This window comes from Simochromis diagramma, unplaced genomic scaffold (genome assembly GCF_900408965.1).
Source record: "Simochromis diagramma unplaced genomic scaffold, fSimDia1.1 OVJJ01000327.1, whole genome shotgun sequence".
Lineage (NCBI taxonomy): Eukaryota > Metazoa > Chordata > Actinopteri > Cichliformes > Cichlidae > Simochromis > Simochromis diagramma.
In genome coordinates, this window is record NW_024386768.1 from 124,405 (window position 1) to 143,071 (window position 18,667).

The following is an 18,667-nucleotide window of genomic DNA, read 5'->3' on the forward strand; positions in this document are numbered from 1 at the left end:
CACTGACTCAAACAGTCCAAAACTGAGCTTTTATTTATTCTGCCGAAATACAGATCAATGCTCCTGATTAATCAGTTTGATTAATAAAATCAGATTCCTACAAAACCAGAACAAACTTTGAACACAGCTCTTCTTTGTCTCCTCTTCATCACTGTTCGTGATTGAAGCCGAGGAACGATGAGCGTTCTCAGGTTAACGGCGCAAGGACTGCGAGTCCGTCCATGTCCAGCTCCACAGAGTGGACGCTGAAGTCTCCCAGACCCTGAAACACACCAGAAACCATCAACACAGGACAGATGGTCAGGAATTACTCTGCTCCGCCAGAGCAGCTTAGCATGATCCACAGTTCGGAATAATCCCCCTGTATCACACGCCAGCCCCGTAGAAAACAAGACAATTTAGCTCCTCCCACCTTAGGCTTTTTTTTTTTTTTTTTTTTTTTAAGCTTTCTTCTTCTGATTAGACGCCTCTCTGTGACATCATCCAGAGTCAAGAGTAGAAAATAAACTGTCTAGATCAGTCCACACTGAGCTCATTGTAAACTTTGTTTTACAGGAGCAGCTCTGACACGTTTTGAACTAAAGATTTTAAACCTGAGTTAAGCTTTAAAACTAATGACAGGGTTTATTTGAGGCCCCAGTGGGTTGTGAAGTCATCTTTCCTGACTAAAGGTCAAAGGTCAACTGCTTTTGTAAAAGCTTTGCTGAACAAACCATACCGTCTCCTGTAAAGAGAACCTGTGAATGTGTGGGTTTATTAAAGCTGAACGACATCAAACGGAGACACGTTGGACTCGCTGCTCCGCCCTGTGGTTCAAAGTGGTATTACATGAACGTACAGCGTAGCACTGACTCAGGTCTTGTATTTATGTTTGTTCTATTCATAGAATAGAATAAATTTGACCTCTGACCCTGACCAATTCTTACCGGCATGTTGTTGAGGACCTGCAGCACCGCCTCCCGCTGTCGGGGCTCTCGAGTCAGCAAGTAAAGGAAGCCACCGCCACCGGCCCCGGCCAGACTCTGGCCCAGGACCAGCGGCCTCAGGGCCTCCATCATAGCGCGCACTGACGCTGGCTCGCAGCCCGGGGCCATCAGCTTCTTCTGCTGCCATGAGCGGTCCAGACACTCCCCCAGCCTGGACAGAGAACCTGTAGAGGAAGTGGTCATTTAGCCTTTCTGAAACTCACTGACGTTGGGCACACTGCATTCTGGGAAATGTAGGAAATGTCCCACTGAAGCGTCTCACCGTCCACGCAGGCCCGAGCGCACTCCTCTGAATTACACACCAGCTGCTGGGCGTTCTGCACCATCGACGGCAGGCGGCTGTACCAGCTGCGGACCACATCCTGCATGCAGGACACACATCATCATCACCATCTTCATCTCAGCAGCTTTATTCCAACCCTGACGGCTCTCTGTTACTCAGAGTTTTGTCACATTCGCTCTGCTTGTTTTTACCTTGACGGGTTTCACTTTTCTCCTCTTTGACTTCATGAATCGACTTTTGTTTTTAACTTTTTAACATGAAAGAGGAGCTGAGAGTGGAGCAGACAGGAAAGAAAGGAGAGCCCACTCCAACAGCCCCACCTCCACCCTCGCCTGCACCTCCATCCCCCTCGGGAGAGAGATGTGCAGACTCCAGCCAGGCCAAGCTGCTGCCCCTGATGGCTCCGCCTTCAGAGATTCTGGAGACAGGAAACCTCAACCCGCCATCTGAAGCTGCTGCAGTTTGTCTACCAGCCCTGTATCAGTGTGGAGGATGCCATCATCATCATCATCATCATCATCGTCGTCATTATTGTGATGTCTGATCAGTCCTGGGAACAAAGACGTGCAGCCAGACAACCCGACAGGTGGACCACAGTCTGAGCAGCACAGGTGATTTCCAGCCTCCAGGTACATGCAGCAGGATGATTACAGGAGGGTGGAGGACAGATGTGAGCTTAACCATCCTACGGCTGGACTTCAGGAAGCAGGCTCCTTCCCCCTCTCTCCCCCGTCAGTGGGTGAGGAGGGGAAGGAGTGCTCCTAACCTGTCTTTAAAACTCCTGAGGAGCCGCACGTCGTGGTGCTGCCAGTGTTTTTTAAGCAGCAGAATTAAGGAGCGTGCTCGTACACAGAGAGCGTCTCATTGGTTGATCCTGAAAGTACCCACCTGCAGCAGATTTCGGGCCAGCCGGGTCTTCCCGGTGTAGACCAGCAGGAGGTGCTGCTCCAGAGCAAGCGAGAACTCCTCAGGAAGACTGAGACGCTCCACCTGCACCTGCAGGGGGAGGGATGCTCTGGATCGACCCACCTTTACTCCGCCTACCAGACCGCCCACCTGATCCTGCCAGCCTCCACCTGCAGGAGGAGGAGGAGGAAGATGAGAAGGAGCAGGAGAAGGTGTTTAGTGATGAAGGGCGTGACAAACCTGTGGTAAGAATCTGCTCCAGGTACAAAACGGCGTGGATCAGGGAGTCCGTGTCGTAGGTTCGCCTGGTACACCTGTACACCGCGGCCAACAGCGCCCCCGCCAGGATGCTGCTGGTACCTGCAGAAAGAGGACCAATCAAAGTGCTGAACTCCTCCATCACCTACAAGCTCTGTTTCCTGTTTCTCACCCAATCCCGATCCCGTCGGCAGCTCCGACCAGCTGTGGAGCTCCACCCCTCCTCCCCACCGCTCCATCAGCTGATGCCCCAGAGGATGCTGGGAGGTCAGGGACACCAGCCCACTACAGACACACACCGCCTTCAGCAGCGCTCCTGTAACACACAGACACACACAGTCAGCTTCCCACTTCCTTCCTGTTGTCCCAGTTTAGCCGGTAAACGATGTACCGGGAGCGTGAGGCTGACTGTAATCTTTCAGGTCATCCAGGCTGTCGCACGCCGTCTCCGTGGAAATCCCACTGCTCCGCTCTCCAGTGTAGCTGACCAGCAGGAGGCGGGGCTCAGAGATGCGACGTGCTCTAGCACCAATAGGACGCTTCCCGTCGACCTTCACCGCAACGTTTGTGACGGAGCCCCCGTGCTCGAATGCGATTGGTGGAGTGTCACTCCAGCCGCCTGAAACACAGACACAGGGTCAGCGTCTAAAGGACCAACTGCCCCTGAATGCACCATGAACCTTTATCCAATAACCTGCTAAATCCAGCCTAGCTGGACACTCCACTTCCTGCCACTGTCCAAGGGGCTGGACTTTGCCCTGTCCAATGGAGATGAATCTCTGAGATGACATCACAGCCTTCCGTAACAGCACCTGTCCGGCGCCTTCGTAGTGCCGCGCCGCCCGCACCAGCAGATCAGGCCTGTAGGAGGCAGCAACACCCAAGGCGTTTACCATCGTTTTATCAGCCAGACCATGTGACACAAACAGTGCAGCGCCCACCTGCTGAGCCAGTGCTGCCGCTGCACGGTGAGTGCGTGGACTCCGCCCCTCAGGTCACCCTCCTCCAACATGGCGTAGGCGGAGCTCCAGGCTTCATTAGCCGCTGGCCCGCTCCTCAGACCTCCCCGCCCGCCGGCCATGCACACCAACACGTCCGCGATGCAGGAGAGACAGCGGGCAGCCACGCCCAGATCTGCTCCGAGCTCCACCCCCCGCTCATTGCTCCCTGCAGCAACTGAAAACAAACTAGAATTACCAAAGGAACCTCAGCAAGTTTCCTGAAACTGGCCAATCAGAAAACTTATTTGATACACAGAAGGAGGAGCCAAAACTGGCTGTTTCTATGGGCCCATCATAGAGGAGCGGACACTCACTGCTGTCCAGAGCTTCCAGCAGCGCCCCCTGCTGGCCTCCCAGCACAGCGGCCCTGAAGCAAGGCAGCAGGCAGACGTCCAAGCGCCCCCTCAGGGCGTCGGCCACACGCCGCCTTCCCACCAGGAACAGCAGCTCCTCCCTTCGCTGTAGCTCCGTCTCCTGGTGGGTGAGCAACAGCACCTCCTTCAAAGAAAGCCTCCACGCCTCCCTCCACCCTCCCAGGCAGCCGCCCCCCCCCCAGCAGCCAGGCCACGCCTCCCTCTAGACCCACAGCACCTCCTCTGGGGTGGAGGACTGGGAAGAGGCGAGCCTCCAGGAGGGAGCGCCGTTCTCCTCGAACCCACAGCTCCTCCGACCTGAGAACACGCACAGAGACACAACCACACACATGTGACATTTGTGGAGCTCAGGAGGTCAACGATGTCATTAATATGACTAACATACTGACATAAAAACAAAAGTTTTCCATCCAGAAGTCTCAGCTCAAACTACATCAAACAGATGGAAGTTTAACTGTTTCTGAACTAAAACCTGAAGCTGTGCAGCCGAGGACACGACGTGAGTGTTGGGAGGAGGAGGAGGGAAAGATGAAGCACATCTGGTCAGGTGGGAATTCTTTTACCTCCACAGTTGTAGTTCTTTCTTGATTAGACTAATCAATCATATTTTTGTATTTTTTAATTCTTTTTTTTTTTTTTTTTTATAAATCTCAGCATTTCCTGTATGTATTTCCAATTAATTTCCAGTGTTGAACAGGCATAAATTATGAATTTTTAAATGAGGCTTTTATTGTGAAGTTCTTCATATTCAGGAGAACTTTTTATTTCACTTAAATTCAGTTTCATTTACATAAAATGTAAATGATGGTGATGGCAGCTACATTGTAACTGACAGAGGCGAGGCTGCCGGACACTGGCGCCACCAGTAGGCAGCGGGGGGAAGTGTCTTGCCCAAGGACACAACGACCGAGACTGTTCAAGCCGGGGTTCGAACCGGCAACCTTCTGATTAAAAGACGAATTCCCAACTCTTGAGCCACGATCGCCCCACATTTTAAGATAAAGAACGGCTCGGGGGGGCAGCCGTTTAAGGGACCGGCTGTGGGTGAGAGGTGCTGAGTCTTACTGTATTCCCGTCCTGCTGTAGAAGTTGTTCCACGTCTGGTTGAGGAAGGAAGCGTTGCTGTCGTCAGAGGAGATCTGAGGAAGAGGAGGAGAGATCAGATAACACTGGAACGCCACATACGCCCTGAGGAGGCGGCGCAGGAGAATATAAAGATCTCCTGTGTTTTACCTCCAGGTCGTCGTGCGCTCCCATCACCGTGTAGACGTACAGCTGCAGCTCCCCCAGCTCAATCCGATGTCCCTGGATGATGATGTCACTGCTGAGAGGCAGGAGCCGGACACTTGGTGAGGTCGACAGCTCGAGACCCGACAGCAGACAGCCTGTTGGGACGTCCAGAGGACCCTGACGGTCAGACGGTGGAAATGTTGACACGTTGTCTCCATAAAAACACCTGACTTCCTGCTTCTGATCTAACATCATGTCTGGAGAAATATGCAGTGTGGAAATACTAGACTCAGCTCTCAGGAGAGTGCAGTCAGAATACAGTCTGGGTCTGAAACTCCTCCCCACCTGTAGGTGGCAGTGTTGCACCACTGCTCCTGCAGCCACGGAAACGGCTCCCTCCAAAACGCTATTGATCACCCGACCTCCTTCACTCAACACGTCCTCGTTCTGATGAAACAGGAAGTGGAGCAGAGTTAAACGCTTGTTGATTAATCAATAATGGAGGCCTGACCTCTGGTGGCCACAACATCAACTGCAGTCATCGCTGAGCTTGCGTGACATTTGTCTCACTAAATGAACCCTCCGTGAATTTTCCGCTGATGATCAAATCTGTGGAAATAAGCTGTCATCCTTCAGTCAGAAATCATCCCACATCACGTATGGAGGGTCGAGAGAATAAACAATTCAAAATATGAAGTCGTTTTATTTTGAAAACTTATTATTATTTTGCAGTTCAGAGAGATCCTAGATAATATCCTGATGGAGTGGCAGAGCCTCTGCTGGGAAGTCTTTGGACACCGGGTATCCCAGATAGCATTTCAAATTAAGTCACAGGTGCATATGTACTGTCCCTTTAAATAAAAACATTAAAAGAAAAGCTTTGAAAGACGCTCGAGACACACAGCAGGACAGAGAACGTGACATAATTCATCAAACTGTAAAATAACTACATGTTTTTACAAAACTTCGTAATGTAGTTTAATTAATTAACGACACATTTAAGCAATTAACATATAAAAATATTTTAATGTGTTTAACATGTATTTCCAGTTTGAATGAATTCACATGTCATTTTCTGATGTATTTATTTCATTTTGACAACATAGGAAAGCTGGAGTCGGGGAAGCGCTTAGTTTCTCACATGACCACAAAAACAAGCACCAATTACACAATTATTCATAAACTGTACATAAAGGATGGAGGCAGGAACAATCACCTGGATATGCGAGAGAGTGTTTCTCCCCGTCCAATCGCGGCTCAGTCGGTCGACGTGCGCCTTCCCAGACAGAGTCAGGTAGTCGTAGCGACCGCCGGGGACGTACACTGTGAAACGAGGACATGTCAGCAGGCAACGGCGGCATAAAGAAAGAGCGAACGGAGGAGGTGGAGAAACTGACCCAGACTCAGCGGAGCTCCTCTCAGGATCCTCCACAGCTCTGCCCTGCCGCTCCTCACCACCGCCCCCTGCAGCCCGACCGCTGAACTGCAGCCGGCTCGCTCCTCGCTCACAAACTGATCCCGAGTCACATCCGAGCAGAGACACTTTAACACGTCCAGGAAGAGAGACACCTGAGGAGGAACCACAGCGAGGAGTCACATCAGCATCTACCAGGAAACAACTCAGGAATCTTCATCGCTCCAGCTCGTGCCGCTGCTTTTAAATATGGACGACAGGACGTTAAATTACAGCCGGCCATCTGTCGGAGCAGGTAACTCTGTAACGCCTCGAACACAGCACGTCTCGTCGTGTGAGGGCCTCATCGTCACGCGTGATGGATCTGAACTTTCTACGGTTAGATGTCTAGTAGCCATGACGATGACTGCGACTCGCCCGACAAACAAAAGTCGTTACAAAAAGACCAACATCGTCTCCACGGTGACGCCGCTCAGTGTCGATGTTTCAAACCGGGATTATGATCTCGGGTAAACGAGTACAGGTCAGAGGTCATGTTAGTCCTGTGGGCGGGACTCACAGTCACACACTTTATAAAATCAGCATCGTAACTCAAACTTTAGTTGTTTTGTTAAAACTCATATTTCTCGATTTAGTGAAAGGATTGTTTTTACTTTTTGACTTTTTATTTTAATTACAAATCATTTCACTTCATTTTTACACACATATAATATCATATATAATATTTTGATCTATTTTTTGTAGATCAGATCAATGCTTGGGTTTTGGACTTTCATAGTTTCATGTATCATATATTTGGGGTTTAATTTCATATATTTAATTTATTTTAATCCAAAAAACATTTTTTCTTTCCATTACACAACTTCAGCAACTTTCTCGTATTTATCTTTTTTTTCCACTTGAAATTCTGATCCTTCATCATGACATCTCCAAGTCTTAGTTCTCTTCCAGACTAACTTCCCTGGATGACAAATACACGTACCTGGAGGGGCGGAGCTCCAGAGTCCAGCCCCAGGTAAGTGCAGCCGTCCAGAGGCGGCGTGACGTGAGTCTGCAGTAACTTCTCAGACACGGACCTGCTGAAGAAGACCAGACCCGACACCTGCAGACACACACCTCACCATGAGCATAAACCAACATGTGCAGAGTGATCATTAAACACAAAGGCTCAAAATGACATTAAAAAAAAAATCACAATTATATTAAAATGATTAAAAGTATAAAATGATCAGTCTTAAAGTATTCGGCCGTGGAGAATCTGTCAGTGACTATGTGATGTGTTTCAGTTGAGCCTAAATGGCTTCTCCTGGAGAATTAAAAGGTGTGTTTGATTTGAGCTAGAAGACGCACCAGTGACACTTTCCCATCAGGCATTGCAGCGCGCTGGATCTGCTCTTTGGTTCCTCGATAGATGATGTCTCTGACTCGTCCCTGACGGAAAACAACATTTAAATATTGAAAAGAGAAAAGAGGAGAGCACGTGGAAAAAAGGTGTGAATGAACTAAGTGAGCACCTGTGAGTCGGACAGGTAGACCCCATGATTGGCTGCATAGGTGACGTCACCAGGTAACGCCAAAACCCGAACACCTGAGAATCCGTCCCAGGACAAACCTGACCAACACGAAAGCGCGACGAGGAGGAGGGGGATGGTTCGATTAAATTCATGACGTTTCCAGGATCACCGGGGCTTCGACCCTCTCACTGTGCTCTACCAGCATGCAGTAGTACTGTGTGTGGCACACTTACCAAAGTCAGGAGGGACGGCGAGGATCATGTCGGTGCTGCAGACCCAAACACCGGGAGGAGAACCGGGACAGATCTGAACGAAAACACAACAGTGTTCAGCGATTCAAGGCAAACTGAAGTGGCCCCGACACACAACCCTGCAGCATCCCACGTTTAAAGGGTCTTTCTGGGGACGGTGTGGAAGCTCACCTGGTTGCTGAGGCGGTCCAGCAGCAGATCCAGACAGCAGACTGGAGCCTGGACCTTCTGATCGGGCTTCTCTTCAGGAAGCCAGCAGAACGCTCGGCTGCAAGAGCTCCAGGGAAAGTCCCGACCCTGAGGACCGATCGGAAAAATCAGCCGCGGCACAAAAACATCAGAGAGGCGCTGCTGTCTGACTCACCGTGTGGAGGATGAGGATGTAAGCGTCATCCAGGACATCGGCAGTCACCACCTGAGAGAAAAACAGGTGATCGCATAAAGGACGTGTGACAGTTTGTCTCCTGTTGCAGTGGGAGGAGCTAAAGCAGCATGTTTCAGACTGAGACACAGCTAAGACCAAGGAGGATTATTCTAAACCGAGAATCACGCAGAGAGAAACGATCCGAGGAGATCATGTGCTTTCTAGTTCAAAACAACGGGCACATCTTTGGGTTCTCTGGTTTTTGCAGGGTCATGGTCACTAAGGATCAGGTGAAGGAGAGCGGCTGAGGACTCACTGTGTGCCCGGCTCTGCTGCTCAGGTGCTCCGCGGCCACCAGCAGAGCGTTCAGCGTTGCCCCGCCGCTGCCCAGCGGCTCCTGGCGGTCCCTGACGGTCAAAACCAACGCACCCGCAGAGAGGACACCCCGCTGCTGCCTCAGCTCCAGCTCTGATGGACACACAAAAGTAGAAGTGAGATCATAACAACGCCAAACTCTCACTGCAAGCAGGAACATTTCCAAAAGAAACCTCTTTAGAAGGAGTCTATAAACTGAGTGGGTGTTGCATGATTTTAGAGCAAACAGCTGCACCTCAGTGGCTCTACTGCAGCTCAGATTTATCCAACACAGCTCGGACGCAACAGCAAAGGTTTAGATCAGCTGACTGAGATCAATACACTATCGTTGAACTATGACCAAGCTAATTTTAGGATATTTGGCAACAGGCAAAAAATAACATTTTATGTATGGCAATAAATGATCAGCGACATAATAATAATAATAATAATAATAATAATAATAATAATAATAATAATAATAATGGATTGGATTTATATAGCGCTTTTCAAGGCACCCAAAGCGCTTTACAATACCACTATTCATTCAGTCTCACATTCACACACTGGTGGAGGCAGCTACAGTTGTAGCCACAGCTGCCCTGGGGCAGACTGACGAGGCTGCCATATCGCGCCATCGGCCCCTCTGGCCAACACCAGTAGGCGGTAGGGTAAAGTGTCTTGCCCAAGGACACAACGACCAGGACAGAGAGCCCGGGGATCGAACCAGCGACCTTCCAGTTACAGATACGCTTCCCAACCCCCTGAGCCACGGTCGCCCCCAAGCTGGACAAAGTCACTGTCTGTTCCTAATAAACTGGCACTATCAGTGTCCACCAGCGCTGACTAACAGGGGCCACATTTCCTTCGGGATAAAGTATTTCTGATTTTGATTCGGATTGAAGGAAATTTAAAACTGCTGGCTAAGGGTAAACGTAAATTCAGTAAAATCATAATTCACGTCGGCAGTAATGACACCCGGTTACGCCAATCGGAGGTCACTAAAATCAATATTGAATCGGTGTGCAACTTTGCCAAAACAATGTCGGACTCTGTAGTTTTCTCTGGTCCCCTCCCCAATCAGACCAGGAGTGACATGTTTAGCCGCATGTTCTCCTTAAACTGCTGGCTGTCTGAGTGGTGTCCCAGAAACGATGTGGGCTTCATAGATAATTGGCAAACCTTCTGGAGGAAACCTGGTCTTGTTAGGAGAGACGGCATCCATCCCACTTTGGATGGAGCAGCTCTCATTTCTAGAAATATGGACAAATTTATTAAACCCCACAAAATATGACTATCCAGAGTTGGGACCAGGAAGCAGAGTTGCAGTCTTACACGCCTCTCTGCAGCTTCTCTCCTCCTGCTACCCCCCCAAAAACCCATCTCCATAGAGACTGTGTCAGCTTCCAAACAGACCAAAAACAAACTAAAAACCATCAACAACTTAAACATAAACAATTACAAAGAAAGAACAATACAGTATCCACATCTGAACCAAAGAGTAAAACAGTGAAATGTGGATTATTAAATATTAGGTCTCTCTCCTCCAAGTCTCTGTTAGTACATGACTTAATAATTGATCAACAAATTGATTTACTCTGCCTTACAGAAACCTGGTTGCAGCAGGATGATTATGTTAGTTTAAATGAATCAACACCCCCGAGTCATTCTAACTACCAGAAACCTCGAAGCACAGGCCGAGGGGGCGGTGTGGCAGCAATTTTTCACACCAGCCTATCAATTAATGAAAGACCAAGACAGACTTTTAATTCATTTGAAAGCCTGATGCTTCGCCTCGTCCACCCCAGCTGTGAAACTCAGAAACCAGTCTTACTTGTTATCATCTATCGTCCACCTGGGCCTTACACAGAGTTTCTGTCGGATTTCTCAGACTTTTTATCTGATTTAGTTCTGAGCTCAGATAAAATAATTATTGTGGGTGATTTTAACATCCATGTAGATGCTAAAAATGACAGCCTCAACATGGCATTTAATCTGTTATTAGACTCAATTGGTTTCTCTCAAAATGTAAAAGAACCCACCCACCACTTTAATCACACTCTAGATCTTGTTTTAACATATGGCGTAGAAACTGAACATTTAACAGTGTTTCCTGAAAACCCTCTCCTGTCTGATTATTTACATTTACATTTACAATAATTGATTACACAGCGGTGGAGAGTAGACTTTATCACAGTAGATGTCTTTCTGAAAGCGCTGTAACTAAGTTTAAGAATATAATCCACCCACTGTTATCATCTTCAATGCCCTGTACCAACATAGAGCAGAGCAGCTATCTGAACGCTACCCCAACAGAGGTCGATTATCTTGTTAATAATTTCACCTCCTCACTACGTACGACTCTGGATACTGTAGCTCCTGTGAAAACTAAGGTCTCTAATCAGAAGTACCTGACTCCGTGGTATAATTCTCAAACCCGTAGCCTAAAGCAGATGACTCGTAATCTGGAGAGGAAATGGCGTGTCACAAATTCAGAGGATCATCATTTAGCCTGGAGAAATAGTTTGCTGCTTTATAAGAAAGCTCTCCGCAAAGCCAGAACATCTTCATCACTGATTGAAGAAAATAAGAACAACCCCAGGTTTCTCTTCAGCTCTGTAGCCAGGCTGACAAACAGTCAGAGCTCTTTTGAGCCGACCATCCCTTTAACGTTAACTAGTAATGACTTCATGAACTTCTTCACAAATAAAATTTTTATCATTAGAGAAAAAATTACCAGTAATCATCCCACAGATGTAATATTATCTACAGCTACTCTTAGTACCATTGATGTTAAGTTAGACTCTTTTTCTCCAATTGATCTTTCTGAGTTAACTTCAATAATTACTTCCTCCAAACCATCAACGTGTCTTTTAGACCCCATTCCTACAAAACTGCTCAAAGAAGTCCTGCCATTAATTAATGCTTCGATCTTAAATATGATCAACCTATCTCTAATGATCGGCTATGTACCACAGGCCTTCAAGCTAGCTGTAGTTAAACCTTTACTCAAAAAGCATCTCTAGACCCAGCAGTCTTAGCTAATTATAGGCCAATCTCCAACCTTCCTTTCATATCAAACATCCTTGAAAGAGTAGTTGTCAAACAGCTAACAGATCATCTGCAGAGGAATGGTTTATTTGAAGAGTTTCAGTCAGGCTTCAGAGCTCATCACAGCACAGAAACAGCTTTAGTGAAGGTTACAAATGATCTTCTTATGGCCTCTGACAGTGGACTCATCTCTGTGCTTGTCCTGCTAGACCTCAGTGCAGCGTTCGATACTGTCGACCATAATATCCTATTAGAGCGATTAGAACATGCTGTAGGTATTACAGGTACTGTGCTGCAGTGGTTTGTATCATATCTATCTAATAGACTCCAGTTTGTGCATGTAAATGGAGAGTCCTCTTAACACACTGAGGTTATTGTACTCGGCCCTGAAAAGCTTAGAGATATGGTATCTGACCAGATTCTTACTCTGGATGGCATTACCTTGGCCTCCAGTAACACTGTGAGGAACCTTGGAGTCATTTTTGACCAGGACATGTCCTTCAATGCACATATTAAACACATATGTAAGACTGCTTTCTTCCATTTGTCCAACATCTCTAAAATTAGTCCTAATAAACTGGCCTCATCAGTGTCCACCAGCGCCCCCTCAGGCCGCTCGGTGTAACTCAAGCTCAAAGAGCATGTACTGCGCGCATGCGCCTCACCTCTCTGGAACGCGTAAACGCTGTCTTTATGCTGGCACGTCAGCACCACCACGGTCCACCGGAACCCGCAGCTCTCCGACATCCTCACACGGTCACAGCTAACCTGGGCTAACCCAGGCTACCACAGCAGCTACTGCACGGCTCACTGCCGCCGGAGGGGCGGGGCTAGCCAGACCTGTTCCGGTTAAACAGGTGTCCGTGAAGGATCACCTGAGGCTGAAACCTTCAGGCTGAAACGTCATAAAAGTGGCTTTTATGGTACAGGCACAGGTCAGCCCTGCGAGAGTATCCGGTCCAACCCGTCTGAGGAGTTGGTCTCACTAAAACACCCGTTTCCTCTCTGCGACCGCCATCTGCAATTCTGCGCTGTTTGACCGCCCGGGCTTCCGTAGGCAGCAACCTGTAGCGCTTGGTTTCAACACTGGAACCTCCCGGTGCGGCGGTTACTTTTAATGATACAGGCAATAGAAGTTGAAAGAAAAAAAACAAAAACCCCACTAGTGTATGTATAATATTTCAAAGAAAAAAAAAGTAAAACTTGGAGTAAAGGAAACACTTTAAACCGCAGGACACCCTGGAGTAAAAACCGAGCACCCGTTTCAATCCAAACCCTCTAAACAATTCAAGATATCAAAAGATATATAAAAAAAAAAAAAAAAACACTCAAAAATGAACACTGAAGTTTTTTTTATTATTGTATTTAATAAATGCAAATTAAGATTTACATACAAAGAACACAAACATTAAAAATACTGTAAAAACAAACAAAAACAGTTTTCTGACTAATGTCTCGTCCACTCAGTTTATTCATTCAGTGATTATCTGGGACTGCTCACTCACTTTTATTCCCAAGTTTAAATAAAGAGCTGAAACATCACATTTATGAGCCATGACTTGGACCCTGGGCCTTTGATCTCCCGGCGGCGGGCACACCTCCGTCTCCACTGAGCCAGCAGAGGTGGAGGCAGGCGGCTGCTGCAGGTTCTCGGGGATAAATGTCAGGAACAGCAGCAGTGGTTTGAATGCCCCGAGCCCGCCGTCCAAGGAGCATCCAGACCTGCAGGTTTGGGGACCCTCAGTCTCCACCCACCTGTAAACCTGCCCCACCCAGACTCCACACTCTACACACACTGTTGCCGTAGTAGCAGGACACGTGTGAAAGTGGAATAAGTCAAATCATCACTATCGATGTTTCTGCTCAGTTTGAACTCCTAAATGTCGAACTTCTCCTCGCAGATGCAGTGCCCGTTCTCCTCGTAGTCCTCCCGCATCACCACCATCTCGTCATAGTCGGGGTTATGAGCCAGCAGCTTCCCGCCCTCCCAGGCGTAACAGACGGGACTGCGAGACACAAACACAGCGCTAAAGTCTCCGTCATCGGACAGCAGCATCCGCAGGTCAGCTAACCAACCACGTTTACTCATCTCTAACGCCACTTCGTGAAGATTTTGAGGCTCTGAGGATGAGGAGCACTTACTTTGCAGGAAACACAACAGACACGGGCAGGTGGGCGGGGACCAGCGCCCGCAGCTCCGCCTCCAGCCGCTCTCTGAAGCCGGGAAACAGCGTGTTCCCTCCGGTCAGCACGACGTTCCGGTAGAAGTGCGGCTGCATCTCTGAGGACAGATTCACACGTTTACCAAAACGCTGAGCTGCTGTTCCTCACAGCGCCACCCGCAGGCCGTCTTTAAAAGTGTCAGAGTACTTTTTTATTTAACTGTAACATTCAGTTTTTATTGCTCTGCAGCTTTAAAACAGAAACGAGATTCTGCTCTATGACAGAAAAATGATGAGTAGTTCATCTACACTTGATTTATTTTGGATTATGAGATTTTACGTTTACACTTTATTTTGATTCTTATTGGACAGCGACAGTGACGACGGACAGGAAGCTGAACGTCTGGTGGTTTTGATTAAATATACTTTTATATGATTACATTACTGTATAGTTAAATTATTTTATTTATTAGCATTATTATTGAAGTTGTATATGTCGTGTATGTGACAGGAATGTGGGAAGAGAGCAGGCCCAACATGCAGGCTGGGAATCGAACCGTCGGCTCGCTGCCAACAGGTCTCCGTGATTAAAGTTACAGGGAAGCTGTCTCCTCGTCTCTGCTGCTATAAACTCAGAAATCAGTGACAGGCTCTGATGGGTTTTCTTCTCTAAGCTCACAGAATCCGTTTCATTCATAAATCTGTGTTTCGGTGACCCCGGCACGCCGCCGTGGATCAGCCGCTGACCTTCAGGCAGCGACTCCACCGAGTGGACGATGGCCTCTGGGATTCCCATCTCCTGGATCCCGATGTCGGACGGGTGGAAGAGCATCTCGGGGACGGCGAAGCGCTCGTTGGCCAGCCTCAGGATCTGCTCTCCTGTTTTGTACTTCCCACTGAAGACCATCTCCTCATGGGGCTGGTGAGCAGAAACACCAGAGAGCCATGAATGTGTCATTCACACACACACACACACACACTGAAGATGCTGCCAAAATGAGGACAAAGCCACGTGACTGGATCGCAGCGACACGTTCTCACTGACAGCGCGTTAACACGAGCTCTCCTGCTGAGGGTCTCTCACCTTGCAGAAGCCTTTCTTAATGGAGCTGAAATCTGGAAGCACGTAATCCCTCATCGCCGTGTTCTCCTCGCCCTTGGCCCTGACAAACCACAGCAGGTGTCCAGCGTTAACCAGCAGCTGCTGTGCATTTACACTCTGACACAGGGACTCACAATCCAGCTGTTAACGTAGGATAAAACACTGAAACCCTGTCACACTGTTTAGAGTCCCAGATCAGGATATGAAGCTCAGGCTAAAGCGTGCTGCTTACTGGGCGATCTCCATGTCCTTGTAGAACTGCTGCGAGACGTAGCACACGTCCTCCTTCACCTGGTTGATCACGTGAGTCTCGTCCATCACATGCAGCTGACTGTAAAAACAAACAGGAATCATTTTACTTTTTATTTAATTCTTTAAATCTGAACGAGTGTGACGAGCTTCCTGTGATACGGCTGCAGCTGGACCGTCATCAGCTAAGAGTCACCTGAACACTAAACACCTGTTCAGAGGAGGATTGCCGAATCAGAACCGGAGGCAGCGATGGACTCCACGAGGATCGCAGAAATACAAGTTACTCAGATCTGTCCCCACTGAGGTCTGGGAGAGACCCAGACTGCCCCCCTCAGATGACAGGAAACTGTTAGGATGTTCAGGAACACCCAGGATCAAGCCTGCTGTGGACTGGAATCTGCTGGAACACCAGTGTCACTTCCACAGTGAAGCCAGTCTCACATCTCCAAGGACCAAGAAAGAAGCTCCTGCTCCAAAATCAACGAGCTCAACTGAAATCTGCAGCACATGGACGAGCCAAACGGCCTCTGGAGAAAAGTTTGATGGTCGGACGAGACAAAGATGGAGCTGATTGGAGGAGCAAAGGTGAGGCTTTCAACCCTGAGAACACTGCAGCTGTGATGCATGGCGGTGGCAGCATCACGCTCTGGGCCGTGGTTCCGGAGTGATGAACGAGGACGGACTCCAAAATCTGCAATTACACCTCAGATCAGCAGCTGGACACAGTCGAGTGTTCCAGCAGGACAATGACCCCAAACACACATCAGAGCTGGTTTTGGGTAAAGCAGCTTAGCATTAAGCTGCAGAACAGAAGAGACGCTACAAGTTCAACCCTGCTGAAAATGTGTTTAAAGGCAGGAAACCAACCAGCATGAACTCTAGCTTGATGATAACACACACACACACACGTACGCGCAAACACACACACACGCACACACACACACACACACACACGCACACACACACGCACACACACACACACACACACACACACACACACACACAGTGTGGATCAGAGAAAATTGAAAATAAATTCACACCTGTGTCATTAAGGATGTCTGTGTCACAATTATTCCACCCGAGAAAAAGAACAGTTCCATAAAAGCCCAGAGTTACTCCGGCCGAGGTGCCGGCGCCACAAAGCACAACGACTCACCGATAAGAGATGATCTCCTTCAGGTGATTGGTCAGCAGCTTCCCTCCCACGTTGATCCTAAAAGGAAAAACAGGCATCAGGTTGCTGCTGTTGGTGTTATCTCTGCTGCGTCTGCAGGGTCACGTCATCTAACCTGCGGATGCCCTCCTTCATTTTCCTGCTGCGGCAGTAGGGGGCGATGTGGGTGAAGGAGAACCCGGTGTCCACCACCATGCAGCAGAGCTCGGAGGGGTTTGTGTGGAAGTAGTGATGAGCACTAAGAGAGCCGGCTAGAGGAACAAGGTGGGAAATCATTCAAAGAAAGCTTCCCTGATTGCCCGAAATCAGCAGCTCAGTTTTACCGTTTTTTACAGTTTACGAGCGCCACTCTTACTAAAACGAGATGTCAGGCTTTTATTCTGAAAGTAACAGGAAATCTAACAGGATGAGGACTCACCATTGATCCTGAGTGCCGACTGGAACTGGTACTCCTCAAACAGGATCTCGTTCATGGACTCTTGAATGGAGGTGAAGTTGAAGTAGGGCTCGGTGATGACGACGCTCGTGTCTGCAAAATCCACCTGCACCCAGAAAACAGGGTCAGCCTCCACCACAGGAGGAGCTCAAACACACCACAGCGATGAGGGGTGGAGTCACCTTAAACATCTCCTTTCCAAACAGGTGGTCCCACACCTTCCTCTGGACGTCCCAGTTCACCAGGTAACCCTGAAGACACGAAGAGAAACGGTGGAAATGAGCCAGTCTGACGTCAGGCCGAAGCTGCTTCACCCTTACGTGACTTCACCTTCTGGAAGGGGAGGATGTAGAAGAGCCCCGAAGGATCTTTGATCTCGTCCAGCTGGTTTGCAGTGAAGGTTTTTAACCTGGACGTCTTCGAGCGAAACTGGCAGTTTGGGATGACGCTGAGAGGGACAGAGAGAAGGTCCACGTCAGGGCCGCCACATGATTTTTTTATTCTCATACATTTGCTCATTTTTACTCTAATTTTTTAAATGTTTTTATTGCAGCTGTTTCCCTTCATAAATTTGACAGTTTGTTTCATTCCACCCACCAAATTTGCAAATGTTCATTGAAACATTTTCATGTTTTTTCTTATAAATCTGCTTATCTTGTAAATGTGTACATTTTTTCTCTTAGATATGTACAAATTTATATTTTTCTCAATTCTCTCATGGATTATAGCTTTAGAAACAAAACTGTCCTCATGAAATTCAGAGTGTTGTCTTCGCCATCATGTACAGCTGTATGCAAAAGTTCGAGTAAATTCTTATTGGTTTTGTTTTACGTGACGCACACTGGAAAAATAAGCCTCCCCTAAGAGTTAACTTAATAAAGAAAACCTTGAAAAAAACTATTATAAATGTATAACACGCTTAGCTGTTATACATTTATAAGATGACTTTGAGAGTTTATATTTGGTCTATAAAGAAAAAATAAGAAAGCGTTTTAATGAAATACATTTTATTCCTTCAACTGAGAGATTTTAAATAGAATCTGGCGTCAGGGTTTGACTTTTTTTACACAGAGGTTAGGTCGCTTAAAGTCTAAATTATTTTTACGCCTCTTCAGTTTAATTATTATTATTTTAATTAGCCGCAACGTTAGCTGTCATGCTAACATCTCACCTGACTTTCTCCTGGCTGTATCCGATCTTCGCCGTGTACGCTCCGTTATCCAAAACTAATGTCGCCATTTCAGAGGCGGAACTGCTCACATTAAATGCATTTATAAACTCAGATTAACCCAGAAATAAACAAAAACAAAACGCATTTCACATTTTCAGCGAGAATCCGCCATTAGAACTTTACGAACTCCTTCGGCCAATCAAATTTGTCGTCCTCTCGGTTTGTGGCGGATGGACAGCCAATCAGATCTTCACATCTTAGCCTTTACGCTTCTTTGCAGCTCGACCAGCCAATCAGAAACAATGTTTTTGACTGTGCTTTAGAAAAGTGTTCGGGTGGAAACAGCATCTTGCTATTGTTCCCCCTCCTTGGTTCCGTTAACTT

General features: G+C 47.8%; 2 protein-coding genes across 2 annotated transcripts; both read right to left on the minus strand.

Annotated features, from left to right (window-relative positions):
• Positions 1 to 10: 10 nt before the first annotated feature.
• On the minus strand, positions 11 to 13,046 carry LOC120736859 (L-fucose kinase). Its single transcript, XM_040037205.1, is given in 24 exon segments — positions 11 to 262; positions 927 to 1,150; positions 1,249 to 1,348; positions 2,158 to 2,345; positions 2,416 to 2,535; positions 2,606 to 2,749; positions 2,825 to 3,052; positions 3,128 to 3,294; positions 3,375 to 3,609; positions 3,749 to 3,962; positions 3,964 to 4,105; positions 4,874 to 4,947; positions 5,042 to 5,215; positions 5,384 to 5,485; positions 6,255 to 6,361; positions 6,436 to 6,607; positions 7,435 to 7,554; positions 7,803 to 7,883; positions 7,967 to 8,064; positions 8,200 to 8,272; positions 8,389 to 8,514; positions 8,582 to 8,632; positions 8,898 to 9,049; positions 12,652 to 13,046. Coding segments are annotated over 24 exon segments (3,249 nt in total). The 5' UTR covers positions 12,734 to 13,046; the 3' UTR covers positions 11 to 187.
• Positions 13,047 to 13,334: 288 nt separating this feature from the next.
• actr6 (actin related protein 6) lies at positions 13,335 to 18,516 on the minus strand. The gene is made up of 11 exons (XM_040036993.1): positions 18,284 to 18,516; positions 17,443 to 17,560; positions 17,295 to 17,363; positions 17,095 to 17,218; positions 16,792 to 16,927; positions 16,659 to 16,715; positions 15,483 to 15,581; positions 15,233 to 15,311; positions 14,896 to 15,067; positions 14,129 to 14,267; positions 13,335 to 13,992 (listed from the first exon to the last, which is right to left on the minus strand). The coding sequence occupies exons 1-11, from the start codon at positions 18,349 to 18,351 to the stop codon at positions 13,863 to 13,865; spliced, it is 1,191 nt and encodes a 396-aa protein (XP_039892927.1). The 5' UTR covers positions 18,352 to 18,516; the 3' UTR covers positions 13,335 to 13,862.
• Between the last annotated feature and the right edge of the window lie 151 nt (positions 18,517 to 18,667).